This window comes from Xyrauchen texanus, chromosome 29 (genome assembly GCF_025860055.1).
Source record: "Xyrauchen texanus isolate HMW12.3.18 chromosome 29, RBS_HiC_50CHRs, whole genome shotgun sequence".
Lineage (NCBI taxonomy): Eukaryota > Metazoa > Chordata > Actinopteri > Cypriniformes > Catostomidae > Xyrauchen > Xyrauchen texanus.
Genome location: NC_068304.1, coordinates 26,871,673 through 26,898,598, shown reverse-complemented (window position 1 = coordinate 26,898,598; position 26,926 = coordinate 26,871,673). Strand labels below are relative to the sequence as shown.

Genomic DNA, 26,926 nt, shown 5'->3' with positions numbered 1-26,926 from the left:
TCAACTTCTGAAACTTTGGGCAGGACGTAAGTGAGTCATGTGACCACTGATTCAGAGAGGGCGGGGCTTGACAGCCTTTAAGGAGAGGGGGGGTACTTTAGTTCTTATTTTAGTTAATAAAAATGTATAATAAACTTCTAAAAACTTCACTAATTTCACTCAGCCCCATAAGTATATGTAAGTTTCAAGCAATCTTTCTTTTAACTTAAATCTATCTGTAAATCCCTTCAGAGGCAAGTTGGAAAGATTTTGTTGGAAAGACTTTGTATCAATAATTGAATGTTTTCATGCTTTAATTTATGCACTTTATGAACTGTATAACCAAATCTTCGTCATCGTCTCGCAATTCCTAATAAAGTATTCAACTGTCTAGATGTTGCTGTGTGTGTATTTTTATAGGGTGTCACAATGTTTACATGCTTTTTAGGCTATGCAGTGTCACTGTACATGAAACTTTATATAAAAATACACCGGCGAATTTCAAGCTCTCAGTTCTATATAAATAAAGAAATCAATAGTCTTTCTTTCTGTAGAAAGCCGCAGCAAAGTAGTTCCATGCAGTTCCCATAATTGTTATGCAAATGAGTCTTCCCGGTCCATTGAGAAATCATTTTGTCAAGATTGAGCTCGGCTCTTTTCCCATACATTTAACATTGAGTGACTGATTATGAACCCCTTTTAATCCCTTGCGGGAACAGTAAGAACATGATGAATGGATTAGAAAAGTTACTTTGTACTTTTCTTTTTAACCAGCCAACCAATATCTAGCCCTAACAAGAACTGTCTCTGCAAGCCATATATAATTAACCACGTTGTGTGCGTGTTTTCCCTCAGTCCCTTGTAATTTAGATTTTTCTCTGAATTATATCGGTATACAGTCTAATATTCATGGAGAGAAAGTTATTTTATGTTTCCGTGCACATGCCTAATACAATTGCTTTTATTTTACCACAGTAGGCCTATTCATGGTAGTCTACTTGACTGTGATCCAACTAGTTGTTGTCTACTGTATGTTCCAAAAGAATATGTTGCTTTGACGACACAGACTGTGCGTTCGAGATCATTAAAAAGCTGTAAATATCCTGAAAGGATTGGGGCAATATTAGAGGTTTGTTCTGGGGGCTACCCTGCCCAACCTTGTGGGAGACCACCCACTTCGCTGTGCTGAGGGTAACTCGATCATTTTCAGTCAACACGTCCCGACATCTTTGAGAGAGCCAATTGTGCCAATTGTTGACAATCGTTTGCATCATTAAACGAGAAACGGAAGTGCTTATCGAACCCATGTTCAAGCCAAATCTACGCCCTTGGGTGATTATCACATAAAGGTGGCAACATTTCCAAAACCCATCGTCTTTGCCTAGATGGGAATTGGAACGTTTGTGCGCCCCCTATAGCCAATGACACGTTTGAGATAATCAAATTATTAACCGAATATGTCTTAATTAGAGGCTTGAATGTTTGTTATGATTTAGTAATGATATTGAGAATCATTTATATTGTTGTTATCCAAAAATAACAGTATTAATAATTCTTTAAAAACGACATTTGACGAGAAAACATTATATTTTGTTTTGTATTAAATTAAACATATTAATGTGTAAATATTTTAGTGTGTTAGTACTTTTATATAACTTTAATTGATTTTTTATAATGATGTTTGTTTAAAGCTTAAATTGAGTTGGTCAACATATTATGGCATCTCTTTCATAAGGTCCTACACTACATATGTCATAATTTTTCTATTAAGTATGCTAAATGTGGAAGTCTATACAGTTTGCCATTCTGTATGACTAAAACAGCTAAATTATCTCTTAATCCCCAGCCTACTTTGTCTGTGATGGTTTATTTGCAATGTTTTGTTGTGTAACATGAATATGTCAGTTGACTGACTGCTGTCTGACCATATTATAACGAAGACAAGGAAATTGCCATGCCCTTCCCTTTGTATGTTTTCACTTCATGTAAATCTTAATACAATAAGTTCATTATTATAATGGAGCTCATATGCCAATGATTATACTTGAATGGCTCTCATTGCCACTGGAGAGTAAATAGTTGCTCCAAAGACCAGATATCAATAAAAAGTATAGACTGTGTCTAAAGTCATTTGAGGATTTTTAGCAATTAACCACACCTAAGGTTATAAATATTTTGTAACTCTGATTTTGATCACCAGTAGTATCTTTTTGAAGCAGCTGACCCTTTAAAAAGACTAGAATGAACATATTTTGCATATATAGACTGGTGATAAGATAATTAAGTAACAACATTTATTTCATTTGGAGTTAAGATGTCACCAAGTGCATTATGCACATCACATTACAATATTGAAACAACATGGGTGATTACGGTTAGGGTTAGTTTGATAAGAGGAGGGATGATTGTATGAATATGAAGTGGAAACCTAAAACCCATAAAATCCATCAACAAAGGAAATCTTTTAAAACCTCCCACTGTCAAGTTTAATGACAAATTTAGGTGAGAACCTTCAGACAGTATAGTACAGATGCACAATGAGTCTGAAACCAGTTCAGCAAGTGTATTCTTGCAATACATTTCAGTTCGTCACATTTCAAAAAGGGGAGGCAATCACTGCCAAATTCTTCAAAGGTGCAGGGATCTCCTCTGCCTGCTGCAGCAAGCCAAGGCAAGCTGACTGGAGAAGAAACAGCACCCTTCCCAGAAAGACCTGACAATATTTAAGTGCTCTGAATGCAGGCAAATCTTTAACCATGCATAGAATGGTTGCCATAGTGTGTTTTGTTTTCTTTCTTTCATTCACATGAATAGTTAGCACAGTAAGCACTGCCTGGTATCCAAATTAATGATTACATTTGTTTTTTTTACAATAAGCTAATAATTATAACACAGTAAGTCATGTTACTATCAAGAGTTGCTAAAGAAGTGGTGACCAAGCACCATGGCTAACCATGGCTATGAAAGGTGGGAACATAGAGGCCTGCAATTCCAATTGTTTTGATGTAAGGGGCCCAGAACGTCTAACAGCAGTCCTGATCAACTGTTCACATGAGAATTTAGACCCTACAATTGAATGATTTGTAGATCTGCCTTTGGTAGCAATATACGATTACAGTAATATTCCTGGGTTCAATACAAGTTACATTTAATCGACAGAATTTGTGGCATAATATTGATTGCCACAAATATTGTTTTACTTGCCCCTACATTTCTTCAAAAAAAGAAGCAAAATTCAAGGTTACAGTGATGCACTTACTATGGAAGTGTATGGCGACAATCCGTAAACATCAAAATACTCACCTTTTTAAAAGTATGGCCACAAGACAAAAACAATATGAGTGTTTACATGATTTTAGTGTGATAAAAATCATTTACTAATCTTTTCTGTGTAAAGTTCTAGCCAATTTTACAACTTCATTAAAAAACAAAACTAAAACCTTCAAATTACTTTTAATACATGAGTTTTTGCAATAACTATATTCCAGCTTTACATTGTTTAGTTGTGATGTTAGCTTAATCTTCAAGGCTTAGTCTTCAAATTGATCAGCAGAGTGGCACTTGCTTGCTCAACACAATATTCACTAAAACTGGAACTCTAAGTTGCTAATGAATATCCCAGAACCCTGACATCGATCTGTCAACCCCATTCTGCCAAGTTACTAACAAGCACCATCTCCCATATGACATGTATTGCATCAAAACAAATGTGTTAACGTTTTCCTATGGCAAGACTGATAGCACACTCAGAGCCTTACAATTAAGATTAAATTTTCACTCCAATGACAGCTAGGTTAAGGTTGGGAGTAGATCTAATATGCGTTCCTCTTCACTGTATTACACCACTTTCAACTAAAAACACTTTTGCACACCACTCTGTTGGCATTTCACCCAGAAACTTGAGTTCACACGTGCCCATGCATTAATTGTGAACGATCACTATGGTCACTTTCACACAGCAGCAGAATACGGTTGTCAGACCTGTTTTGAGTGGTTAATAAGGTTACGTTCACACACAGGATGGTTATTTAAGGGTGTGACAACCGCATTATAATCAAAATGACACATACACATTTTCAGGTCTCAAAACTGCATTTTCGGCAAACCTCTGCTATGTGAATGGAACCGTATTGGACAACTAGTTGTTAGTTACATCATGTACAGTGACAGACACGCTGCACTGTACACACGTGTGTCATGTGAAGGTTCAGCCGCTGTCTTCCACTGGCTGCTCACGGGCACGAGTCGTGTGACACAAAGCTGCGCTCTGCACGCGATTGATTAAAAGTGCTGTAAGCTATTTTTCATGGAAAAGTATGCAAAACATGTACCTACTCCCTTAAAGAATCCCTTATTAATGAAATAAGTATCCTGAGATATCTCACCAGTCTCTGTTACAGCTATAACTTTGTAAACAGCAAACAAAAATGTGTCTCCATTTGAAGCGGATCATTGAGACTATGTTTCATAATTTTTGTTAGTTGAGGGCGCTATTGTGCCACTGTTGAATTTGACAGTCACAATAACAAAAAAAATGCTGCTCTTTGGCTCGGGTTTGGTCTCAAAATGTTCTTTGGAGGGCGGGGTTTTGGAATGAGGGGGTGTGGATAATTCAACGGCTCAGTCACGTGAATGCTACAGAACGGCTAAACCCTTACAGCACCTTTAATTATGACCTAATGGATGAATTCGCGCCTCGATTGGACTTGTTTATTTAATAATGCCGTGACAATTGTGATAAGACATGCCAATTTTATGTACGTCGCCATCTTTTATTCACCGTCATGTCTATGTTACAGCTATACAGTTGTGACTTCAGTTGTTCGTTCATACAGACAGCATTCAAACTGCTACCGTATGCTGTTGTTTGAATTGGACATTTTAAGACTCACACCTGTTAGTAAATACGGTTGTCAATTCCAAACACTTACCATGTGAACGTTGCCTATAAGTAATTTGCAGCTTTCTCCCAAGCTTCTGCTTTTTGAGAAGATTGAAACAGGCTATCTAGCAGTACATCCCCATATAGTTTGCACCATATATTCTCTGTTTTAACAATTGGCCCTGCTTATGAGAACTACACAACTTCACTGTACACCTCGGTTATCATAGACAGTGTGTTGCGGTGTGGGTGTTAAACTTGTGCATATCATATTGCTTGATATGTAGGCTAAAAAGCTCCATCTTTGTCTCATCTGATTACAAAAATAACAATGGTTCAGGTCACTCACTGTTATGCTTTTGGGGCAAAATCCAGGTATGCTTCCATATAGTTAAGCTTTTAGTAATTAATTTTCTTGTGTCCCATATCGGGCCAGTGTTGTACAGAGCTTTGGAAATTGTGGTTGACTTTACTCTGTTTACTCCTTTAGTTTTTGAACTCCATATCTTTTTGAAAGAAAACATTCATGCTGAAATATTTGAAAGGCAGACATTTTTAAGCCACGCCTGATTGGTACAGTGAAGCTTCCACTTCCTGATCATTCAATCAGTAGTGCCCATTACAACACTCAAACATCAATACATCATTTTTTAACCTTTTCCTAATTTAAGAATTTGTTTTACTCTATTTCAAACTTTAGAATGCTCTTTAGTCATTAGCATTTCTCAGATTCAAGAGCTGTAAAATTATCTTTACTTTTTTAAAGACATTTTGGTTTTGCAAGTCCAACATTAAGCAACACTAAGATAATTGAAATTAGAGCTTGCATTGCACTGCATTTTGCAAGGCACATCAAATAATTACTCTGGTCTAAAAATAATAATTTTCTGTGTTATTTGAGCAATTAGTAGCTGTTACTACATACATCAAAAACTAAAAGTCTTTTTAAAAAAAATTCCCAGTGGGCTTTCACAACACAGTAATTGAGTGCATTGACTAGTGAGTTGAGTCAAAACCATTGTAGTTATGTAATCTACAGAGGAAAGGGCTTACGTGACAACAATGTGAGAGAGCAGTTATAGGGTGATGATGGTTAAAGAGCAGCAGGACACCAAACAGTTGGGTTTGACTTCGTTATCCTGCAAAGCCTGTGCTGCAAGTCTCCTATGCAATGAAGTAATTAATAGTCACAAATGTCACTCACACACCTAGATAAGCTTTTTCATGCTGATACTGTACAGTAGATGAGCTACTACTAAGCTACTACTACACACAAACACACAAAACATCACTCACATAAGTCATAGGCACACACATAATAATACAAACACTCAATTGAATAATACACCATGAAAAACCTGTCATTATTATGGCAAACATACAATGTAAATCAATGTATTCTTGACTCATTTGGAGGTCAAGCTGCAGACAAAAAAAGCCTTTTTTCCTGTTTTGGCAGTGGGAATACAAAGCAAAGCAATACTGTTTATTTGTTTTTCAATTAATTTATTTTCCACAAATGGAGTCAAGATTATTTGGAATAAAAAGTACCGCAATGTGCACATTAATTATGTGAAAAGTCTCTGAAAATATATAATTTCAAGGTAAAAAATAAATCTTCACTAATCAGAAGGCAAACAAATGAACACATGAAATACATTTTCTCTAAATAAATGAGACAATAAGTATTGTCTGTATTGGAAGAATTGTTTCACATATATCACATCTGAGTTAAAAAATAAATTAAAAATTTGACTCAGTATATTGCTTTGTTTTCAATAAAATGTCAAAATATTCTTAAAACAATACACATTCATATTTGAATTAAGAATTAAGAAATTAAGTCTGGATTTCAAAGAAATCTAATAAAATTGGTTTTCCTGCTGAATTAAGTTTCTTTTTTTTTTTTTACCCCATGGACAGTTATCCTGTTTTAAACATAAATTGCAAAAATTTGTTAGGTCTTTCAAAGTAACAAGACTAAAAGGAATTATTTCTCCCAAACTGAAAATTCTCTCATCATGTAATCACCCTCATGCCATCCCAAATTCATATGACTTTTTTTTGTTCTTCTGCAGAACACAAATAAAGATTTTTAGAAGAATATCTCAGCTCTGCTGCTTCATACAATGCAAGTGAAAGGTGGCCAAAATATTGAAGACCCATAAAGCACATAAAGGCAGCGTAAAAGTAATCAATAAGATTCCAATGGTTTAATCTACGTCTTCTTAAGTGATCCAATCAGTTTTGTGTGAGAAAAGACCAAAATATATCTCTTTTATTCACTGTACACCATGGCATTGCAGTCTCAAGGCATGCTCAAGTTCGATTACATTTTGTAGTGCTTGACACATGTGTGGAGCACTAGATGATGCTAGTTAGTGTAATGAAGCTTGAAATCATGATCACCAAGGACACTGCTGAAGTCAAGATTTATAGTAAAAAAGGGAGTTATATTTTGGTCTGTTTTCACTCTAAATCAATAGGATTGATTTTTGCACATGGATTAAAACATTGGAGTTTTATAGATCACTTTTATGATGCCTTTATGTGCTTTTTTGTGCTTCAAAGTTTTGGTCACTATTCACTTGTATTGCGTGGACCTAAAGAACTAAGATATTCTACTAAAATCTTTGTGTTTTGGAGAAGAAAGTCATAGACATCTGGGATGGCATGAGGGTGACTAAATGATGTGAGGATTTTTGTTAAAATTTTTTATATATTGTTTTAAGGATGTTTAGTTATTTTACAAGAAAACACAAAAAGGCATACATTTTTGCATTAGCCTCTGTGCCACTTAGACAAAGATGTATTTTAGTTTGTCTCAGGATTATAAAGTGCGCAACTGTAAAGTTTGAAGGTTCAAAAAGTGTTTAGAGAATTGTTGAGGAAGTGGTGGATCATGGGAGGTTTAGTCAGTAACGGTGTTGAGTTCGGGTGTGACTATCTGCAGAGAAGCCTCGCCTACGCATGGTGACTCCCACAGTATCACCTGTCTGGTTCTGCAAGGAGGAGAAGAGAGAGAGAGAGAGAGGGGACAGATCTGTGAGCAGGTCACATTAGGTCAGGGGAACAGATTGATTCCTCTCAACACATGGGCAATACTCACATATGCAGGAGCCAAAGCAAACGTTCCCTTTACTGTTGTGTTGCCACCAACTGTATCTTGCACAACTATTAAATTAATGTGAGTGATCAGGAGAGATGAAGCTATTGCACATGCCAACAAACACAGTGGTTGCTAATTTTAAAATATTAAAAACAAGAAACATTCACTTAAACAAAGACAAATTAAGAGCTACTCTGATCATGTTATATAATTATTGTGTATATAATAGTGGTGATTAATTAGTATGATTACAAAGTACATGGATAAAAATATAAGACAACAATTGTGGTAAACATATTAGCTTTGATTGTGTTGATTAAATAAAAAATTAAAAAGTAAGATTAAACTGACATTGCAGGCGTTGATTAAGTCTGTCCAGTGACTGCAGGACCTTCTGCTCCTCCAGTGAGAGAGCACTGACACTGAGAGACTTTGTTCCCTGGCTCTGTGGGACAGTGCTGTTCTGGTGGGACTGAGACAAGTCCAATGTGTCATGACCACCATCTGTCACATCTGGGCCCAGAACACAGCATGAGGGCAAGCAAAGAAGAATGTTAATACTTAAATTGCTGCCAGTCACAACTTAAACACTAAAGTGTTGTAAACAATCATGCTCATTAGAGCTGTTTGAATGTCAAGAATATTTTTCTGTAATTAGGGTCCAAAAGAAACTTTTGCCACACTTGATTTGAAAAAATTATCTGGCAAATATTATCTAGCAAATTTGTCCCTAAAATTGAATTATAGCTGTTTTTTTCCCTTGCATATTTGTGACAAACAACACAAGCTATTTTGCTATTCTGCAGCATCATATATGAGATGAACTATATTCGGTCAGTCAGCGAAATGGCACCTGTCACAAAAGCGTGAGTAAACATTGTGATTTTGTTCCTCATATTTTCATTGTGGTGACATAATGCAAGAAATATTCCACATATGCATTGTCCCATGCAGTTCTGATTAAACAAAATAGTCATGTCAGATGTCTTTGATTGGAATCATCATGCCACTTAGTATGTTGCTTTGATGGGCCAACTGGCTTGTAACTGTATTTTATTTACCATCTAATGTCCATTTTTATGCACATTTAGTGCTTTATGTGTGTTTATCTTGGACCCGGTCTATACGTACAAGCTTCAAACATACTGTCCCATGTGAATATTGTAAAAATTATATTTGATTTATTGTTTTACACACGAGATTTAAAGGGATAGTTTACTCAAAATAAAGATTCTGTCATCAGTTACCAACCCTCAAAATCTTCCAATAAGACTTTCTTTCTTCCATGAAACACAAAAGATGTAAGGCAGAATGACTAATGGCTAAGTCACCATTTACTTTCACTGCATCTTTTCTAGATACAGTGAAAGTGAATGTTGACTGAGGTATCATTCTTATTTTGTGTTCCACAAAAGAAAGTCATATGGGTTTGGAACAACATGAGGTTTAGTAAATGATGACAGAATTAACATTTTGTGAGAGCTAGCCCATTAAGAAAATCTTGATACATTGAAAAACTAGCAAGCCCATATACTCAAATAATAATATACATTACCTTCACTGTCTGCTGCATGACCATTTCTGTTTGGGTGTGAATTGTTTGGCACATTTACCTGTTCAACCAAAAGCAACCAATCAAGAATTCTCAATGATTAAATACAACTAATCCCATAATGTAAAATTGTCAACGACAACCCAATTAATATGAATAAATAAAAGATACATTAGTATGTTGTCAATGTTGTATTTATCCTTTAAACAATAAACTCAACACTGTAAATAAAACAATGGAAAATTAACTAGTGGTAAGTCACATTTCACAAAGCAGTAGAAGTGTTTTATTTTTTTTGCTTCCTAGGACAAAAGCATGAACGTGTATGTGTGTGTTTACCTGATAAGGAAAAGAGGGCTTTTTCTGCACTGTTCCTGCAGTTTGATTTCTGCTGCTTTCCACTGAAACTCTGTTCTTTACCATGTCACCCTCCATAATCTGTCTCCTTAGTGGATTCCTCACTGATTTAAAGAGGAAACTCAGTTTAACAAGCACATTTAATTGATTAGCTGATCACTTTACCTCAGAGTCTGGGTCAACAATTACCATTGAAAGAAAGCAATGTTCTGCAAAATAGTGTGCTTCATTCATGGGGCTCAGAGCAAAAAAGGCAAATTCTCATGACCTCAAGACTAGATTATTGTTATGGATTACTGGGAGGATGTCTCGCAAGATCAATAAATAAACTTCAATTGGTTCAAAATACAGCAGCCAGAGTGCTAACAAGAACCAAGAAATATGATCATATTAGCCCCATTTGATCATTATTACATTGGTAACCTGCTAAATTTCTGATTAATTTTAAAATTCTGTTAACTACATACAAAGCTTTGAATGGTCTAGCTCCGCAGTACTTAAGTGACATTCTACCACGCTATATTCCATCACGTTCATTATGATCGCAAAAGTCTGGCCTGTTAATATTTCCTAGAATATCAAAATCCACAAAAGGAGGTAGATCCTTTTCATATTTGGCTCCTAAATTATGGAATAGTCTCCCTAACACTGTTTGAGATGCAGACACACTCCCTCAGTTTAAATCTAGACTAAAGACTCATCTATTTAGCCAGGCATACACCTAATTTATCCTTCAACCCACAATTAAGCTGCGTACACACTGCCAGCGACTTTGTCAGCCAGTGGCTGGCGGTGAAGTCGCTAGTGGGTGTTCCCACTACTGGTTGCCTAGTAACGTTTATAAATGACATTCACGGATGTCATTCCATTGCTGTTGACAGCGAATCACTTTTCTTGCCGCTAAAAACAAACATTTTGGAGGGAAAAGACAAAATATAAATGGAATCAGTACATAAAATTCTTTTTATAAAAGATGAATGAGAAACAAGGCGTGCTCTTTGCCATAGCGGCTGTTTATCTGCGGCGAAAACGCAAACGCCGGTCTGTCTGGGTCCACAAAACCATTCAATCTCGGAGTCAGCACGGCGAGTACCACCGGCTGGTGCAAGAGCTGCGGCTGGATATACCATATCCATATCATAGAGCACTTGAAAATTGCTAACAGCAAGAATTAGCCTTTCATCCATCTTTCCGTTACTGCAGGAGCTGAGAGCGAGAAGGATCACGTGAGCTCTCCCATCTTCTCTCCTATTGGCTGTCGCTTCCGTAAGTCGCTCTTCATTTGAATAAAGTTGAACTTGTCTCAACTTTGTCGCGTCGCTGGACACGCCCACATCTAGTCGCCAACGGTCGCAACAGCTCGTGTCCCCGAAAGTCGTTGTGCTCTCATTGAAAATGAATGGGATGGTGTCGCTGTCTCGCGCAATGTCGCTGGCAGTGTGTACGCAGCTGGGACCCATCATTTAGGCACATGGTTCCTCTGTTATGCCGATGACACACAGCTCTACATGTCTTTCCAAACCAACAACAACAGGGTGACTGCTCGAATCTCAGCCTGCTTGGCAGACATGTCAGCCTGGATGAAGGAACACCACCTGCAACGTAACCCAGCCAAGACTGAGCTCCTTGTCTTTCCAGCCAACCCTGCTGTTGAACACAACATCACCGTGAAGCTGGGTTCAACTACATTAACGCCTTCCAAAATGGTCAGAAATCTATGGGTAACCATCGAGAACCAACTATATTTCACAGACCACATCTCAAAAACAGCATGATCATATAGATTTACACCCTAAAATATCAGGAAGATAAGACCCTTTCCCTCTGAACATGCCACACAACTTCTTGTTCAGTCACTTGCCATAACTAGACTGGACTACTGTAATGCTCTCATTGCAGGCTTCCCCGCATGTGCAATTAGACCCCTACAAATGATCCAGAATGCAGCAGCATGTCTGGTCTTTAATGAACCAAAGAGAGCACATGTTCCACCACTCCTTGTCTCTCTTCACTGGCTGCCGGTTGATGCACGTATCAAATTCAAGGCTCTGATGCTGGCATACAGAACAGTCACTTGGTCTGCTCCAGCATACCTAAAATAATTTCTCTAGAACCTTGTCCCACCAGAAGCCTGCGGTCGTCTAAGGAATGACGTCTTGTTGTATCAACACAAAGAGGCCCCAAAACACTTTCCCGGAGTTTCAGTTTCATCATACAGCATTGGTTGAATGACCTTCCCAACTCTATCCGTGAAGCTGACCCACTTTCTTTCTACAAAAAACGGTTAAAAACACATAACCAGCCACTACAAAAATTTCCATAACCAGCCACTCCACAAAATAAAATAATTCTTGTTGCACTAATCTGTCTTGAATACTACTATACCAATGTCTCCTTAAGATGACTGCTTATAATGTATTACTCTTTTGTAAGTCACTTTGGATAAACGCACCTGCCAAATTAATAAATGTAATTGTAAATGTAAATGTTAAACTGTTCAGAGAGATCCATTCATCCAAAAACACTTTTGTTTAAACCATTGACTGATAAAGCAGCTGCCTACGTTTTCAGATGCAGCCAAAGTTAATATAAAATAGCCTTAAACAAACGAAAGTGTAGCTCCGATCCCGGCGTCCTCTGTTGGTGTTGTTGATTTTGTTGTTGCCATTAAAACATGCATTCAAATTACGTAAAAAAAAATGGCATCACTACGGTGGTTCCTTTTGTGAATGAGAAAGCAACAGTGCAAAATTCTCCTTCTCACAACAGTGCAAATTCTCTCGGAATACCTCCGTTCCTCATAATAGTTCTCATCTAGAAAGTAACTAAGGGAAAAGTACCAGGACTGTAGATGGGAAAGGTCCTATTAATGATTAATTATTAATTAATGTTAGAGGAGGACAAGAGAAAGTCACCCATTCTTGAGACTCCATTGACACCACTGATCAGACTATCACCATTGATGGTAACATGGGACAGACCGGCACAGGTTTGAGGCGAAGCAGACAACGGACCATTGTTAGTCAGGAAACTTTGAGGTTCACCTAAGTCAATTCAGAGTGAGAAAGACACACATAAAAAAAGGAGAGTAAGATTGTATAATAGAAAGGTCCCAACTCTCTTCACCAGTTCTTAAGGTCTCTTCCTCAAATTTCAGGATATTCAGAGGTTTTCTTATGTTAAAAATAATAATAATTGACCCTTGAGGAAGAACACTCCATTATTAAATGGATCCATTTCTACAAAGTAGTAATCCCAATTGGTGCAGTGCTGTGCAAAGGGCCAGAGAAAACAGACTCTATTGATCTAAAAAAAAAAAAGAGCCTTTTCCAAATATCCTCCAAGAATCTCAAACAAAGCTGCTGAACATGCCGACACACAAAGAGAACTCAGTTTCTTCAATAGACTCACGTTTGACCGTATGACAAGGTGCAGTGAAAGTTAATGGGAAGCCAGCTGATTCCATGACTGTTGGATTTGTAATAGATGGCTGGAATGTTCCATATCAGTTGAAAGACACCTATACTGAAATATTTTCCCCCCCAAATCAGGTAAACAATCATTCTTCAATCTTCAAATTGTTTTAAAGAAAAGATTAAAAACAGAAGGGGAAAATAATGCAGCACACTCACAACCGTCAACTAATTTAAACATATTTTATTTTTAATATACAGCTAATTTAAGCAGGATTTTGGATCAATAAGATTACACTGTAGGTGGGGCCACCAGGGTTTTGGGTGAACTATTCCTTTAAAGGAATGGTCTGGGTTAAATGCAAGTTAAGCTCAATTGATAGCATTTGTGGCATAATGTTGTTTACCGCAAAAATGATTTTCGCTTTGTTTATAAAAAACAAAAATGGAGGTTACTGTGAGGCACTTACAATGGAAGTGAATGGGGGTTCTTTGAGGGTTTGAAAGCAAAAATGTGAAGCTTATAATTTTACAAAAGCACTTACATTAATGTTTCTGTTAAAACTCATGTAGTATTTGAGCTAAGTCATTTAAATCATCATTTTTACAGTCGATTTTAGGTTTTGTTGACATTACATCATCATGGAAACTAAGATGTAAAATTGGCTATAACTTTTATCACTCTAAAATCATGTTAACACACATATTGTTTATGTCTTGTGGCTAAACTTTTGAAACAGTTCAGTATTTTAACATAAAAGATTGGCCACCATTCACTTCCATTGTAAGTGCCTCACTGTAACCCAGAATTTTGCATTTTTTTATTAAAAAAAGGAGGGACAAGTTTCAATAAATAATTTGGTAATCAATATTATGATACAAATGCTGTCAATTGAACTTAACTTGTATTAAACCCAGAAAATTCCTTTAAGGCTCTATTTCTAACTCTTACAAATTACATTTGTTGGTGTAACCTAATGTATTCAAGTTGTTTTCAAGATTCAGTCATATTTAATGATATTTAATGATATTTATCACATGATGCACACTTTTTAAGTTTATCTTACAAAACCAAGCAAACAAAATGTCCAATCACTCATCACTTGTCAGGTTAGGACAAAACAATTGTAAAGCCACATCCACGCTAATCCGTTTTTGTTTGAAAACTGATTTTTCACTCTCCTAATGCCAATGTTTTCTAAAGTATGCAATACTTTTTTAAATGCTCAATTTTTGGTACTGTTCTAGTGTTGATAAGAGGCATAAACTATGCTTTTTTAAATGAAAATGTAAATGTGGACGTGTCCATTCAAAATTCTGATAATTAATGTAAGTGAAATAAAAATGTGTTAGGTGAGAAATACTGAGCTTGGGGTTTGCTTTACCATCTTTGCTGGCTAAAGCACTTCGGACTCCATGCCACAGAAGTGTAATCTCCTCATCTGTTGGAGTGCGGTCCAAACAGATTCTGTTCTCTCCACAGCTACGCCTCCAATTGTCTGCAAGAGCATCTGCAGAAGAGAGGTAATAGATGCCCTTGGACCCAGTCTGATATGTGTAGGTATAATGAGGTGCTGCTGGAGCAGAGAGAGCATCTTTTTCTGTTTTAAGGATAGGCCGATGAGCCATTTTCTGGCTATCTGGATTGTCTTTGTACAGGGACAGCTCAACTGCCTGATCTGGTTTGCTTTGTACACCATCATCACAGTAGGCTGTCTTGGGGTTGTACTTGGGGTACTCCGCTAAGTCACACTCCATAACTTCTGGTTTTGGAGGGGGCCGAGGCACCAAGATATTCCCCTGAGTCTTGGCCACATGTTGTGCTTCCCTGGCAGATTGTGGTCTGATGATAGTGCCCTTCCTGGCCCGGGAAGTAATAGGAACTGAGCCGACTCTGGCTGAGCGCACTCTCCTGGGAGTCCGAGGGCCCCCAACGTAAAGGCCTCCTCTTTGGGATGTGGGCTCCCTGATATGTTCTTGTATACTGTTTTTTTGGGGCCCTACATCTGCCCAGGCCTGTCTAGAGGACTGGGGATCAGCAGGGGCATAGAAGGTTTTATTGGAAATGTTTTTTGATACCCCTGTGAGTAAATTCACATAATTTGAGTTGTGAAAATCCTGCTGTAGATCTGCTGAAGGGTGTTTATGTGTTTGTTGAGGCAGGTTAGCATGCATACTTTTCGTCACTGCATGTTTGCTAGGGTCTTTACACACTCTGTCCACATCCACCCCCTCAATTCCATTAACCTCATCAAACCATCGCAGTTTCTTCTTTATGGTCCTGTTTTGCTCTGGCTCTTTGAGTTTTGCCCTGGCCAGTTCCACACTGTCCCTAATTAATATGGCCACTTCTTTGGTGAAAAGTACATGTCCAGGAGTATATGTGAATTTGAGATTTCCTGATTTTAAATGATTTTTAAGAATTCCTTTCAGGAATCTGACATTGCTGATATTAGGAACATGATGGGTCACAGGCTCTGCTGATGTTCTGTCTGGTTCCTCTGTGTTTTTGGAAGACATGGACATTCTGGCCCTTGCCAATTTGGTGATATCTGTTTCATTTTTAGGATCTAAAAGATCTTTTCTTATACTCTTCTCCGTACTCAGAGGTTTGGATTCTCTCTCGGGCCCTGTAGCAATGTCTACATCTGGTTTGTGTTCGTGTGACTTTGAAGAACTCAGCGTTTCTATCGGTTGTATGTCTGAATTACGGGAACTTGGATCAGTTTGAGAGATTATGCTCACACCAGCAGCAGCACTTGAGAAGACTTCGAACACACTGTCGCTTTTTTTGCATCTGCTGGCTGGAAGAGCTGTCTGCCTTTCTGATGAATGTCTAGCATGTTTCTCTTCCAGGATTCTTGTCTGCTGATTGGATTCTGACTTGAACTCTTTAGTCAGACTTGAGGATTCCAGGGGTGTGGTATCTGGCATGGTCTGTGTTTTGAAGTGGGCAACCACAGATGCTTTGTCTTTCAAAATTATCCCTTCAGCATTCCTGTCATTATGATGAGTAATATGTTTTGAATTGGCTAATAAGTCCTGCTGAGTCAACTCTTTTTTGCAAGAAAGAGTACAGTGGGTGTTAAAGTTCTGTGTTTGGTCCTTTAGGTTACATTGCTCTGTTGCTTGCGTGAGATTCTCGAGACTCCCACTTTCCTCTGCTGACTCATGATCCCTGGGTTTGGCTTCATGGCTTAAGACCTCCTCCTGGAAACTCTTTGCTGCAGAATAGGAGGGGTTAGGCAATGAACACAGGTTTTTGGACTGTCTTAGTGGTAATGGAGGTGTTTTGGGGTCTTTGAACTTAGGGGGATCCATAAGGGAGTAGGAGGACTGGGCACAGTTGGTGCTTTGGTGGGAACAACAAACCAGGTTAGAGCAGCTGACTGATTTAGTGCCATGGCTTTGCTGCGGGTCTCCATTCTCTAAGCTGTCCAGACTTGACAAGCTCTCTGTCTCACTATGTTGGGTATCAAGATACTCCTAAAAATCAATATATATATATAAAAAAAACATTAGACCACTTATGCTGTAATACTGGTTGACTAAGTGCTTTTTGAAGATCTCGTACTTTGTTGCTGAGGGATAGAAAATAAATCATAATAAGTTACTCTAAACTGTTGAAGGAAATAGCGGATTTGTTAGTTTCTTCAACAAAATTATAATTAATAGGAAACATTCAAATACATTTTTGCAAAATGTAAATAGTTTATCCTTAAAGGGATAGTACACCCCAACATAAAAATTCTGCTATCATGAACTAACCCTTGTGTTGATCACAACCCTTATGACTTTCTTTAAAGGAATAGAAAAGAAGATGTTAGGCTGAATATTATGAACTGACAGCTTCAGTCCCAGTTCACTTTAACTGTATTGAAAAAAGAGATGTGCAGACATTCCTCAAAATATCTCCTCTTGTGTTCCACAGGACAAAGGAAGTCAAGTGGGTTTGGTCCAACATAAGGGTGAGTAAACGATAACAGAATTTGTACTTCTGGGTAAACCCTTTAAGGCTCTGCCTTGAATCAAAAAGCATTAGGATTAGGAATCTTTAATCTGCATTACCAAGAAAAATCACAAATAAAATCAATCATTATGATAGCATGCTGAACTTCCAAGAGGAAAATTACATGCAGGTAAAGCTTGATTGTCACATACATTCCAATGTAAGGAATTACATTTCAAAAGTCTGATTACATTTGTGCATAGAATGCACTTTTCCAAGAATACTTAAGCCTAAAACCTCTCCTATAAATTGGATTATAACCTTCTGTGTCCTGTTCAGTTCAGAGTGTTCAGAGTTCAACATATGAAATTATGTGTTAGCTCCAATCCCGTGTATGTAGGTAACATACCAGTTACATGTGTAAAGAAGAGGACATACTGTGCTAGTGAAATAAAGTAGGGTGACCATACGTCCTCTTTTTTCTGGACATGTCCTGAGATTTCTAAATTTGCGAAAATGTCCGGGATTCAGCTTTAGTTATATTATAATGTGCATCTGGTCTAATACTTAATTGCGTGTGCGCACATATTTGCATTGCTGTAACCCCTCTTTGTAAGTCCTGCCTTCTCTCACACAAATTGGTCAATTATAAGAGGCTTGCAGCAACTATTGGACAAATTCCTGCCTGTCAATCTCTCCGCGAACAGTTGCTTGACACTGACAGTAGAAACAAATGACAGCTGAGTGTAAACAATGCCCAAATGAAAGTGCACATTTACAGAAGATTTGCACAAAAAATTCCCATGCTTTCGTCCAGGTCGAGATCCGTGGAAGCAGAATGAATGACATGTAAAGCTGGCACTTATGTGCTCAGTTGCTAATAAAGGTGCAAGTGATTTTGAAGCACACATTCGCTCTGCGATGCATAAAGGGTGAGCAAAAGGTGAAAGATCATCAGGTAAATTAACAGACTACATTTTGCAACCAGGTAAAATTGTTATCACATTGCTTCATTTTCCAAAGCCATTCAAAATAATAGTAATAGTAAATGAAGGTATACACATGGCATCAAATATTGTAATTTAGTACAAGAATGTTGGAAATGTTTATTATTTATACTGTATACAGTATATTTATGTTATGCTAATAGAGTGTTTTTCACTCTATTAAAGCAAACACATATACTTTTATCAAAGTACCCCCATGGAAAACCAGAATATGGTCACCCTAAATAAAGATATACATAAGAGGATTAAATGTGTGCTTGTGTATCTGCGGTTTTAATTTGTGTTTGCGAGATTAAAGGATCAGGATGAGCTCATCCCTTTAAAAGATCTCCGTTAGTTCAAACAATGCATGTTGTGGCAGGTGGAGCCCTGGGCTAAAATTACAATGTCCATTTTTTTTCAACAGTTGGACTCTCTTAACACACTCATACACTTAAACAGATTTGCCAACAGGCCTCTTTCAACATACACCAATCACAGGCCCTTTAAATCGCTGTGAACTGCCACCTGCATAAGGAAGGTAATCACAAAAACAAAATAATCACTTTATTTTACCACACTGCACAAAAAATAACCTCAACCCAGTATAATACTAGCATATATAAAGTCTTGCAGAACACACCATAGACTATATTTATCTGTTACTGTTACCAATATTCTTTATATAAGCTTTACCACAAGTAGCTTTCAGTATATCTTTATATATTTAATTTAGATTAACCTGTGAATTGAATTGCTCTTTTTCTATCAGAACTGTCTGTACCTCCTGCTGCTCATTGAGGAGGAGCAGCTGGTTCTTGAAGTTACTCTTCTCCTGCATGAGATTGACGTAGTCCTCAGCTGCAGACAAGGCACGCAGGTGATGGGCGCCCCCTGGAGGATTTGGAGAGGGATTGCAGCTCCTGAAACAAGTAGGTATATGGATGGCATTGTTGATCGGCATTACATGCAGCCTTATTTTATAAAGTTTTTGGTGCAACCAAAAGAATATATTGAATTTAGTAAAATACATAAGTTTAATTAACAAATAAATAAATCAGTAAGGAATCACTAGTAAATTTTGGTGACACTAATTAAAAACAATCATTAATAATGCAGATCATTCAGCTAGAAATGTCATGAAAATTGCACTAATATGTGTTTATACATATTCATATCTGAATGTACAGTACATGAACTATCGATATGTTTATTCCAGTTTACATGCCTCTTTACGTGCACTTTATATTGGTATGTTATTTAGTCTGTGTAGTGTCATGTTGTTCTGTGTTTGCCCAATGTTGTTTTATGTAGCACCATGGTCCTGGAGGAACGTTGTCTCGTTTTACTGTGTACTGTACTAACTATATATGGTTGAACGACAATAAAAACCACTTGACTTGACTTTACTCTATTAACATCATCCGAGGCATACCGATTACCGCAAAAATTGAAAAACTAAACGCATAACACTAATGCACCTATATGGAAGTTTTTTTGTTAAACCATTGACATTAATTATTCAGTAAAATGTTTATTACTTGATCTGTAAATCATCCTTTTGAGATGTAATACTTTTCTTGGTGGATGAACTTCTAGTTATGTAATACCAATGCAAATCCTTTGGGTGGAGTTTGCTCATGTAATAGGGTTGCAAACTGTTGAATTAGCCACGCCCTCTCTCACCAAGGGCTGTTACAGAGAAAGGTGTTATATATCATGGCACCTATTTTTTGATAGCTTACAGGTAATATAGCTGTTTTCTGCATGCCATTTCATAAAAAAATCACTTAGAGCACCATTATGTGTAGAATTTCAAAACTGTGATGAATTGTATATTCTTAAATGTTTATAGAATTTAATGTTGTTGTATATGTGAATTCCGATGTTGTACTACAGAAATAGATCATACTGAAATTATGCATCACTTTAAGTGCACTACTGTACTTTTATTTTAAACTGAGGGATGAATCGAATATATTTTCGACCATAATCTACAGAACGTCACAGACGCTGAGGACAGAGCTTAAGTTATATTTAGCCTGAAATAACATGTTAATGACTTAATGAAAGCTATTAAGCTGCATTACTAATTATTAAATTATGTATCTTCAACCAGGAAAGAATTACTACCATGCTTTTGTCATGCAAAATATCCTACCTGTTTATGGTGGGGGCACTGAACAAAAATGGAGACTGCTGAGCATACAAGTGTGAAGTGCCTTGAATATGATGAAGTGCTTCGTCAAGGTTGAGCGTTCTTCTGTTAAAAGCTGTTGCAGAACCCAAATTACTTTTATCACTATCAATTTAAAATTATGGTCACAGCACATTACCTAATCATAATTGCTAACAGACAGTTCAAGAGATAAAGAATGCATATAGACACATGTGTTTTTGTGGGCCAGACTGGTTCATTGCCTTGCCTGGTCTCTTCCTCTGGGAAAGAGGGAGATGAGCTCTTTGGAAGTTCTCTGTGGCATCCTGGACCCTCTGTCTCCGCTGTTGTAGAACATTCTCCCTCGATCTCTGCTCCTGAACATCCCACTGTTTTCTTCGCTCCTCCAGAGCCCTGAGAGACAGACCACACAGCAAAAAGACATAGAAAAATAGAGAGATGGTGAGAGACTACCTGTTTCTCTCTCTCTCTCTCTCTCTCTCTCTCTCTCTCTCTCTCTCTCTCTCTACATTTTATCTTTACAAGTTAAAAAATAAATTCACAACTGATGCAGCACAAAAAGTGCAGTGTTAAATACAGAAATCATAACGGTCATTAAGCAGTTGTTCTGTATATCAGCAGAGCTGTGATTCAGTCAAAAGATGCTTGTTTGTCACCACCTACTGGCTTAAATATGGAATCTCCAGAATTTTTTACTGAACGAATCAGCGTATGAAATCAAAATGAATGATTTATCAAAATCACAACCACTATTTGGAAAGCCATGAACATGGAGAAGCAGAGTGAAACAAACAGTGAAGCATCCCAATGCTGTTTGACTATACACTCACCTAAAGGATTATTAGGAAAACCTGTTCAATTTCTCATTAATGCAATTATCTAATCAACCAATCACATGGCAGTTGCTTTTTAGGGGTGTGGTCCTGGTCAAGACAATCTCCTGAACTCCAAACTGAATGTCAGAATGGGAAAGAAAGGTGATTTAAGCAATTTTGAGCGTGGCATGGTTGTTGGTGCCAGACGGGCCGGTATGAGTATTTCACAATCTGCTCAGTTACTGGGATTTTCACACACAACCATTTCTAGGGTTTACAAAGAATGGTGTGAAAAGGGAAAAACATCCAGTATGTGGCAGTCCTGTGGGCGAAAATGCCTTGTTGATGCTAGAGGTCAGAGGAGAATGGGCCGACTGATTCAAGCTGATAGAAGAGCAACTTTGCCTGAAATAACCACTCGTTACAACCGAGGTATGCAGCAAAGCATTTGTGAAGCCACAACACGCACAACCTTGAGGCGGATGGGCTACAACAGCAGAAGACCCCACCGGGTACCACTCATCTCCACTACAAATAGGAAAAAGAGGCTACAATTTGAGAGCTCACCAAAATTGGACAGTTGAATACTGGAAAAATGTTGCCTGGTCTGATGAGTCTCGATTTCTGTTGAGACATTCAGATGGTAGAGTCAGAATTTGGCGTAAACAGAATGAGAACATGGATCCATCATGCCTTGTTACCACTGTGCAGGCTGGTGGTGGTGGTGTAATGGTGTGGGGGCTGTTTTCTTGGCACACTTTAGGCCCCTTAGTGCCAATTGGGCATCGTTTAAATGCCACGGCCTACCTGAGCATTGTTTCTGACCATGTCCATCCCTTTATGTCCACCATGTACCCATCCTCTGATGGCTACTTCCAGCAGGATAATGCACCATGTCACAAAGCTCGAATCATTTCAAATTGGTTTCTTGAACATGACAATGAGTTCACTGTACTAAAATGGCCCCCACAGTCACCAGATCTCAACCCAATAGAGCATCTTTGGGATGTGGTGGAACGGGAGCTTCGTGCCCTGGATGTGCATCCCACAAATCTCCATCAACTGCAAGATGCTATCCTATCAATATGGGCCAACATTTCTAAAGAATGCTTTCAGCACCTTGTTGAATCAATGCCACGTAGAATTAAGGCAGTTCTGAAGGCGAAAGGGGGTCAAACACAGTATTAGTATGGTGTTCCTAATAATCCTTTAGGTGAGTGTATATCAGCACTCTTGCAATGCCGCTTGTTTAATCAGATTAAAGGACCAAAACTAGCTACTGTATAATTAAGCAATATCACGCAAGCAAGAGTGCTGCTGTACTGAATATCAGCATGGAGTAACTTTAATCCTTGACACAATATGACCAGTTATTTAGTCAATTTTTGCTCTGCTAATTAAAAAAGTTCCAAATGAACACAGAGCAGGATCAACAGTGGCATTTTGCTGAGTAATGCACAGACTGACAGCCTGTCTTGAACACCCCAAACAGACAAGCAGAATGATTCCCCAGTGCTGTTAATATTCTAAATATCAGCACTCATGAAATGCTGCTTACCCAGTCACATTAGAGGACAGCAACTAACCATTGTACAATGGGGTATCATGAGAAATTTGGCAACTCTATGCAACATATCAAATGCACCCCTTAAATTAGAATGGAAATGAGACTTTAATCTAATATTAGCTTTGCACAGGCTTTTGTTATCTCTGACTTTACTTTCCAGGGTCAACAGAAACCAGGCTTCTCTAACAGATAGCATTTCAGCTATATTAATTTGTTAATGGCACAGCAATTAACACATTCCTACACAGTGACATTGAGCCGTAAAACAGAAATGCAACTAAGATCATGCAGATTAGTATAAGATTGTGAAGCGAGAAGTATCAGTTCATTTGTAACAAAACCAGACATCACATCATGCATACATAGGTCTGCACACAAATGCACACTCACTCAAGGAATTATCTGTACACTTGCTATCTTCCTCTTTCAGGAATGATTCAATCACAACAGAATACCTGAGAGTGACAACAAATAAAATAACAGCATTGTAGGCCTATCTGATATCGGTAAAAAGTAAATCTAAGTACTACACACTGCATTTATTCACAACACAAATCATTGCTGGGAACTAGAGCATTGCTTCTTTTCACAGTATTATTAGACTGGAAGGAATTCAGACAGTGCCGATATAAAGATGCAAAAAAACTCACATAGAGAGAAAATATTAGCAATTAATCGGGAAAATAACCAAACCATCCTATCTGCAAAGATGTCAGCTCTCTAAGAGGCATGTGCTTTTTATTTACATTTGTTTACCAATATATATTTCAGGGTTTGGTGTTAATAGGCCCTATTTAAAATATGTAGCTATTTATAAATAATTATACATTATATATTGCTGTAGTTACCTTATTTTCCCTGATGTTTTAACTTTTATTCACTTTTGCTCACATTCTGGAAAACGTTTTGTGTTCATTGATTTTGTTGCTCTAAATAAACATTTACACATATGTAGGTAGTTGAAATGGAATTTCAAGCATTGTCAGCAGTGTCCTATACAATTAAAACTATCTAAATCTATTTTAAACAACATTTTCTTATTTAGGTAACTTTAAGGGTAACACTTATGGTTGTATTTGTTAACGTTTGTTAACTACATTAGTTAACATGAACTAACAATGCACAATAATTAAAAAGTTAATTTCTACATACACTAGTCAATTTGTTAACACTAGTTAATACAATAAGAACTAACATGAACCAAAAATAAACAATATTATTTGTATAAACGGACATCAACCAAGATTAATAAATGCTGGAAATTTGTATTATACATGGATATTGATACCTAATGCAAACCTTATTGTAAAATGTTAACCTGTAATTATCATAATTGCAGTTTCCATGAACTAATTTTAACTGAGACACTAGTTTATTGCTACTTCTAGAAAAAAAGTTGAAAGGTGATCAAAATAAGATGATAAAATGGTGACGTCAAATCACCTAAAATACACATATTCCTTTATGCATGTATGTACATTTTAATCTAAAATTTTCATGGGAAAAAAAGCTATTGGAACACATTATTTGTCATCTATTGAGGTATATACAGAATAGTGCTTCTTTTATAGTGGTTTCTATAAAAAAATTATAATCTGCTCATCACATTTGCTGGGGTTATATGTTTTAAAGTTATTAAAATTTTCACAAGGGGGGACCCATTTTCATAATTTTGCCTAGGGCCCCACAAACCCATGGGCCGGTCCTAGAGCTGGATCTTTGTCTCAACCTTGTCTGAACTTAGTCGGGGACACACTTGTCTTCATCACCATCATTACTCTCTGTAAAGTAACATTCCTTTGCTCTTGCTGATTAGATCTTCTATTTCAAGCTTGTAAATCCTGGCTGACAAATAAAGGATTGTATAACTGTATCTGTGCCCTGCATAGTAACTTCACCTTCAGTGTGCACAGGGACTGACTGGGTCAAAAACCCAGACTGTGGCACTAAGAGCGCAGAGACAGAATATATGACACTAACTGACTGCCTATACAGTTTCATTGGATCCTTATTGCCAAATTCGGCAGCCGTGCAGTGCACTGGTTCTCATCAAATCTATGGCACACTCAACCAGGAGTCTTTCAGCATAGTTGCCTTTACTTGAGTTTTGAGTTTTGAGTCTTGCAGGCTTGACTTCTATCAGATGTGTAGTGTTAAAAACTGTGTTGCATGAATAACAAGTTTTAGAAAATAAATATTAAGGTAATTAGGTCAATTTCAAATCTGACTTACATCCGTCTGCGATTTGTTTCCAGGGAAAGTTTGCGAGCCCGAGCTCGACAGTACCGTTGTTCTTGTACCAAAATATCCCTTTCATCTTCAGTCTGTCCACCTGTAATATTTCTAATGTGATGCAAAGTTAAGGAAATAATTTATTATTATTGTTATTAAAAATCTTATCATAATATTTTATATCTAGAAATATGTACAGAACATATAAATGAATAGAACAGAACAGAACAGAATATAATGTTTTTTGAGAGTACGTGTAGATATTACTTAATTTAAATGGTCTAAAATCCTGATCTCACGTTGCCATTACTTGGTCTTCCATGGCGTGCAATTGGTTCAGCCACGCCTGTTCATGCAACAACATGAAGTACCGTAAGTCCCGCTCTAGTGATCAAAAGTACAGAATAGCTTTTGTACAACTTGTAAAACAATGACATCAACCTAAAAAAAATTATACCATTAACCGTAATTCATGCAAGAGAAAGGATACGAGTAGTAAAGTGTCTCCTTCAGGGCTGGCATCCCGAACACCATGATAACAAGCCGATGACAGGTCTCAGTACCTAGTCGAGCTCTCAACCAAACATGAGAAGTCCCATCCTAATGCTGTTGGAACAGCCGCACAATAACATAGCTGAAAAAATCAGATTTTTTTATATGCTAAAATAAAATGTTGGTGCACCGAAGAAGGGACAAATAAGATGAAGACTGGCAAGTCAGTGCGACACACGAATGCACAGCTACTACCAATGACTTCATTGCTTTCTTTAGTCTGCTATTTCCATCTGATCAAAAACCGCGTCCATGCTATCAAAACACTGTTTAAAATGTGTAACATTATTCGTTATATCTGAAACAGTTTCGCCATGTTGGTAACAACTGACGCGCTTCCTTGGCAACAGACACAAACTCGCGGTGGGGCCGTGGCGATGCCTGTCAGAAGCGAGTGACGTTCAATGTTTGTTTACACTGCTGCCTTCTGCTGGATATCAATGGGAATGCTTATGTTATGTCGTAGGTTCTACCAGTAGGTGGCACCATTGTTACGTTTAATGAATACATGAAGGGACGTGACGATCTTCATTGACGTTGCTAATTCAGCAATGTTGAACCTAAATATATAGCCTATATGTGTCTGTAAAGATTTTAATTAATCCATCCTGTAGACTAGAGTGTCAGACAGAGTTCAAACTCATTTCTCTGTATTTGAAGATGTCACTTTACTGAAGTTGTGAATCAGGGGGTCCTCCCTGGATGGATCTTGTCACAGCTGACATGAGAGTGTGAATTGGAGCGAATCTCCCGGGTAGAAATGTTAGGAGGGGAATGAGAGTCGCAGACGAGCTGTGTCAACCTCGCTCAGGTATGATTGTTCCAGAATCACACAGCCTCTTTTGAACTGCATGTCTTCCTGTCTCCGTATTAGAGGTCTGCACAGGCCTGAAACCCGAAACCGTGTGGCCCGACCCTATACCCGGCCCGAACGATACCGTCAGATTGTATGCCGACCCCGCTTACAATCTTATTTCTTCTGTTGCAATAGGCTGTCATTTATGTTAGCATATAAGCAACATTCGTAACAGTACTGAAACAGTGAACATACACATTTTAACAAGGCACAGCAGCCCTTAGTACACTAGAGCAGAATAGGGAAAAATAAATGCCTTCCTGTTTATTTGCTGAAACTTCACTTGGTGCAGAACAATGTGGAATAAAATGAAACAATGCAACAGTCCCCTCTATGCAGCCTGAACTTGTTTAAATTGTTGAATCTTTGTGACAACTTCGCTAAAAACATGCTACAAATCATATCTATTTTTTAAACATATACAATCACTGTAAATGTGATGAGTGGATAAAAAAAAAAGTACTTAATCAGACAAATAACTTGTCCGTAAACTTTTTT

The 26,926-nt window shown here is 37.6% G+C and overlaps 1 protein-coding gene across 2 annotated transcripts; it reads right to left on the bottom strand.

Annotated features, from left to right (window-relative positions):
• Positions 1-7,432: 7,432 nt before the first annotated feature.
• LOC127623220 (centrosomal protein of 126 kDa-like) lies at positions 7,433-25,612 on the bottom strand. Of its 2 annotated transcripts, XM_052097554.1 has the most exons (12): positions 25,511-25,612; positions 25,021-25,131; positions 20,654-20,799; positions 20,389-20,500; positions 19,012-19,150; positions 14,678-16,778; positions 12,795-12,923; positions 9,862-9,983; positions 9,526-9,583; positions 8,322-8,483; positions 7,971-8,035; positions 7,433-7,863 (listed from the first exon to the last, which is right to left on the bottom strand). In XM_052097554.1, exons 1-12 carry the CDS (start codon positions 25,552-25,554, stop codon positions 7,777-7,779), a joined length of 3,276 nt encoding a protein of 1,091 aa, XP_051953514.1. In that variant the 5' UTR covers positions 25,555-25,612; the 3' UTR covers positions 7,433-7,776. The 2 variants fall into 2 exon arrangements, with proteins under 2 accessions (XP_051953514.1, XP_051953516.1); XM_052097556.1 differs by lacking the exon at positions 7,971-8,035 and having other exon boundaries at positions 7,758-7,863.
• Positions 25,613-26,926: the final 1,314 nt, after the last annotated feature.

Excerpts from the sequence above, each read along its gene's own strand:
- LOC127623220 (XM_052097554.1), bottom strand. The coding sequence starts at position 25,554 with ATGGTGTTCGGGATGCCAGCCCTGAAGGAGACACTTTACTACTC. Across the intron at positions 16,779-19,011 it reads TCCTCAATGAGCAGCAGGAG|GAGTATCTTGATACCCAACA; the intron begins GTACAGACAGTT and ends ATTGATTTTTAG. Across the intron at positions 12,924-14,677 it reads TGCTTTAGCCAGCAAAGATG|GTGAACCTCAAAGTTTCCTG; the intron begins GTAAAGCAAACC and ends GAATTGACTTAG.